General features: G+C 46.0%; 1 protein-coding gene across 1 annotated transcript; it reads left to right on the top strand.

Moving 5' to 3' along the window:
- The first annotated feature begins 225 nt into the window (after positions 1–225).
- Positions 226–3752, top strand: TMEM30B (transmembrane protein 30B). Its single transcript, XM_042940647.1, has one exon. The coding sequence runs from the start codon at positions 310–312 to the stop codon at positions 1369–1371; it is 1062 nt and encodes a 353-aa protein (XP_042796581.1). The 5' UTR covers positions 226–309; the 3' UTR covers positions 1372–3752.
- Positions 3753–5041: the final 1289 nt, after the last annotated feature.

Raw genomic sequence — 5041 nt, 5'->3', positions numbered from 1 at the left:
GAGACCAACGCCCGCACGGCTCACCTCCGAAGAGGCGGGGCGCGCGGCTGCCGATTACCGGCAGGGGCGGAACCGGCCGGGATCACCTGGGCCCAGGCGGAACTGAGGGGTCGGGTCACCGCACGAAGAACACCGAGACTCACCTGTGCGGGGGCCGGAGGCGGGGCCGGCCCCCACCCTCACCGAAGCCGGCGGAAACCTCGGCCGGGAGCGGCCCCCGGGCTCGCCCTGCGCGCTGGGGCGGCGCCCCCTCTGGCCACCTCCTAGCGGCACTCCGCCCGTCCGCGCGTCCGTCCCGGCGCGGCCGCCATGACCTGGAGCGCCACGGCCCCGGGCGCCCACCAGCCCGACAACACCGCGTTCACGCAGCAGCGCCTCCCCGCCTGGCAGCCGCTGCTGTCGGCCAGCATCGCGCTGCCGCTCTTCTTCTGCGCGGGCCTGGCTTTCATCGGCCTGGGCCTGGGCCTCTTCTACTCCTCCAATGGCATCAAGGAGCTCGAGTACGACTACACGGGCAACCCGGGCACCGGCAACTGTTCGGCGTGCGCCCTGGCCGACCAGGGCCGCGCACCGCCGCTTCGCTGCTCGTGCGCCTGGTACTTCTCGCTGCCCGAGCTCTTCCCGGGCCCCGTGTACCTCTACTACGAGCTGACCAATTTCTACCAAAATAACCGGCGCTACGGAGTGTCCCGCGACGACTCGCAGCTGAGCGGGCTGCCCAGCGCGCTGCGCCACCCGGCCAACGAGTGCGCCCCCTACCAGCGCAGCGCCACCGGCCTGCCCATCGCGCCCTGCGGCGCCATCGCCAATAGCCTCTTCAACGACACCTTCTCGCTGTGGCACCAGCGCCGGCCCGGCGAGCCCTACGTCGAGGTGCCGCTCGATCGCACCGGCATCGCCTGGTGGACCGACTGCCACGTTAAGTTCCGCAACCCGCCGCTGGTGAACGGCAGTCTGGCGCTGGCTTTCCACGGCACCGCGCCCCCGCCCAACTGGCACAGGCCGGTCTACGAGCTGAGCCCCGACCCGAACAACACCGGCTTCATCAACCAGGACTTCGTGGTGTGGATGCGCACGGCGGCGCTGCCCACGTTCCGCAAGCTGTACGCGCGCATCCGCCAGGGCAACTACTCGGCCGGGCTGCCGCGCGGCGCCTACCTCGTCAACATCACCTATAACTACCCGGTGCGAGCCTTCGGCGGCCACAAGCTCCTCGTCTTCAGCAACATCTCGTGGATGGGCGGCAAGAATCCCTTCCTGGGCATCGCCTACCTGGTCGTGGGCTCCCTGTGCATCCTCATGGGCTTTGTCATGCTGGTGGTCTACATTCGCTACCAGGACCAGAACGACGAGGAGGAGGACGAAGAATGATTCCGGCTACTTGCCAAACAAAACTGGCAAGCTTCGTAGGCTTCTCCCCCTCGATTCCAATCCCAATTCCAACCTCTCCTCACTTTTCCTCCTGTTGTGATGAGGGGACCAGAGGGAGGAATTATACCCACTTGCTGGGGTGTTTGGATGGCAGAATGAGACGATCTTAACAAATTCTCCCCATCTTCACGATTTCCCAAGTTGACCTGTTAGGTTCTTAAAGTCTTCGGCATCTGAGCATGGAAGCGACGGTGGAGATTCCTTGTTCAACTTCTATCTGATGAGAAGACTGAGACCTAGAGACGTTAAATAATTTATTCAAGGTCACGTAGCTACTCGTTGGCTCCTGACTCTGACTCTTTTATCACTACAACACAGTGGTTTTCTTGCGGGGAGGGGGGCTGGAGGAGAGAGTAAAGCCCTCAAATAACTTCCAGAGGTGTGGAGGGGTGGGAAAGAATATATTTGTGAAAAATGTAGACAGATTAGGAAGCACTATCCCCAGATGCTGACACACGCAGGAGTGCACCTCCTAAAGCTGTATTTTAACAAGCCTGTCTGGAGATCCCTCCTGTATTCCCTCAAATTCTGGAATCACTGCCCTGAACCAGGGAGCGAGTAGAATACTGGCTGTTTCCCTGTTTTCTCATGTGTCTGAGGTTGGGCCTGAAGCAGTCATGTGAGCCCAGCTTTTCAGGTAGTCATTTGTTCCCAGGGGCTGTAACAATCATAATGTTGCAAGTTTGGTCTACAATCCTGCCTTCAATATGGAAAACACTCCATAAGTTGTGGAATGAGTGAAAAATAACTTGTTATCTCTAGAAATCTGGCATAAAGATTTGCAAAACAGGGTTTGTATCAATTTATTTAATATTGGAGGGTTAAAGTGAAAAAAAAAAAAAACAACACCACTTTGCCAAGTACTGTGTAGAAACTTGAAAATGCCAGGTCACTTTGTACAGCTTGGAGTGAATGTTTTAAACTTAGATAGATGGAAGGGGTCTTAGAGGGAAAATGATTTCCCTAAAGTCATACCTGTGTCTCCTGACTCCTGACTTGGTCCTCTTCCTCATCTAAATTATTTTTTATGCTTAGAGAAAAAAAGTTTTCCTTCATGCATATATTCTCCCTGGAGTCTAAGAAAAAACTTTTTAATCTATGTTCTCAAGTGAAGCATGTTTGTTTGTAGTAATGGTTTAAAGGAATGCTAAGGAATATAGTCCTATATGTTATCTAGAATCTTAAGAATTATTTGAAACTTCAAGATAATTTTAAAGTCTGACTACTCTAAAATTATCCTAATGTATAGAAAGTTATTCTAAGCTATAGATTTAAAAAAAAAAACCTTCTTTTTATGGCAAAACAAAAACTCCTTAGTGATATCATCTTAATCAGTTTATTCCCTGAAAGTAAACAATTATTTGGTATTCTGTCAAAATCATCCAGTGCCTGCTCTCTATTATAGCTACTTTCCAGTTACTACTGTTTTTGCTCATGCCTGTAAGGTATTATGAGACTTTGATGTATTTTTTTAAGTAGCCAAAGAATATTGAATTGTATTGAATTATTTACATTAATTTTATTATACTCTATTCTAGTTCTTTGAAAATTAATAATGGATGGACAGCATGCATGTTCACTGGCCTCTGTCTCAGACCTTCTGGAACAGTTGTGATTTAATATTCTGTCCCACTATTTTACATAAACCAAAAAATATTTTAGCAATTCTAGTGTGTTGGCTTCCCAGTCCCAGAATGTGACACAATTTTATTGTCAGATTGCATATTGCGATTTTAGACTATGAAAATATGATCATTATATGTATATAAGATAATTTTTATTTATTATGAATGTTTGATCAAGCAGCTTACTAGCCTAGCTTTCTTTATGTTGGGTAAGAGAATTTACTACTTTCTTACTATGTGGTTGAGAGCAACCGTGTATTTTGCTATCATTTTAACAATATTCAGTCCATTGCTCTAAATTGTTTAATGAGACCACAAAACTTAAGGGGTTCTGATTAAATCAATGAATGTGGTTCCAGGCCCTATTCTCTGGATTTTTGAAAGAGAAGAAAGGTTATGTTTGTCTTACCTTTGTTATCACATTTGCTTAATTCTTTTGAACTATGATCTTAAAGGCACAAACAGTACCAACCACTTTGTTCATGTGTTATTAGCAGGTTTCTATTGCAGCAAGAAAATCATCTTTCAAAATAAGGCTCAGAGTAAATTCAGTCTTTCAGTGTTAACTTCCTAAAACAGAATTTGAACTTATATGAACATCAACATGTAATACGAATTAGATGATCTTCAACTGTTACTTAAATTTGGTAAAATGTGGTCAATTTAAAAAATAATATGAAATTTTATTAAAGAATGTGATTGTAGTAGTCTTCTCCATTTCTGCATTTTACCCAAATTCTAAATTGCAATTATTTATTGGGTGGGTATTTTGGACTCCAAAGCCTCAAAAAATGTCCAGAACAAAAATGTGAGACATTCTCCTGTGATGATCTGTGTGCTGTAGCATTTTGTTTGGTATTTCAGGGTTCCAGCTGGGCTTGAATTTTCATGTTGTCTAGTAAATGCCCCTAGCTAGGGCTGTGTCTTCTGGAATGAGACAGAAAAGAGTGAGCCCCAACAACTGGACTGGAAATGTGCTTGGATCTGCCTTGTAAATTAAACCACAAACAAAAGAGAAACAAAGATGGCAGGTGGGAACTCCCAAAACAATAATATAACAAGACAGACTCCAGGTATCTCCAGAATCAAGTCAGCTAAACAATTTACTGACTACGTGTTCATTAAAAGTCAGAGACAGAATAATAGCCTGGGACTTCTGTTAGTAACCAACACCTCTTCACAACGTATAACCACAACACTTTCTTCCTCTCTTTAAATCTGTTGTCTCTTCCTGTCATTGAAGATCTCAACAATCTTGAGTAAGTTCTCAAAGAGAGCTATTGGTAGAACTGCAAGGTAATCAATTCCTTATCTTATATGTGCTTGGATATAAGTCATCACTGTAATAATAGTAAATTCCCTCTTTATTTTTATCAGGCTTTTTTTTTTCTCTGTAGCTAAAACATAGCTGATTTTAGATGACAAATTTTTAAACATTTTTTACTTCAATTTTTTTCCCCAGAAGAATTTCTCTCAATTCCCCTCCTACAAAAACAGAGTTATTTTTAAATATTTACTTATTTTTGAGACAGAGAGAGACAGAGACAGAGACAGAGCATGAGTGAGGGAGGGGCAGAGAGAGAGGGAGACACAGAATCCGAAACAGGCTTCAGGATCTGAGCTGTTAGCACGGAGCCCGATGCAGGGCTCCAACTCTAGAACAGCAAGATCATAATCTGAGCTGAAGTTGGAGCTTAACCGACTGAGCCACAAACAGTCATTTTTCAAGTGTCATTAAGAAGGCCTTAACGAATCTCACTGAAATACGTTCCTGAAGAGAACTTACATGACAGCAGCACTCTGTGTAAAGAACTTGCAAAAATTGCCGGCAGCATTGACTTTATGCATATAGCCACCCCCCATCATTGCCCTGACAAGACTAACAACATGTATTCAAGAAATAAAACACTTCCCCACTGGCTTGCCACCTGGCATTATGATTGCCACCATGTAGATTAAGTCACTGCAGCATGTTGCATTCCTTA

Source organism: Panthera leo, chromosome B3 (genome assembly GCF_018350215.1).
Source record: "Panthera leo isolate Ple1 chromosome B3, P.leo_Ple1_pat1.1, whole genome shotgun sequence".
Taxonomy (NCBI): domain Eukaryota; kingdom Metazoa; phylum Chordata; class Mammalia; order Carnivora; family Felidae; genus Panthera; species Panthera leo.
This window is presented reverse-complemented; position numbering and strand designations above follow the sequence as displayed.

What these genes read in the sequence shown, in the direction of transcription:
- TMEM30B (XM_042940647.1), top strand. Translation starts at nt 310, where the DNA reads ATGACCTGGAGCGCCACGGCCCCGGGCGCCCACCAGCCCGACAACACC.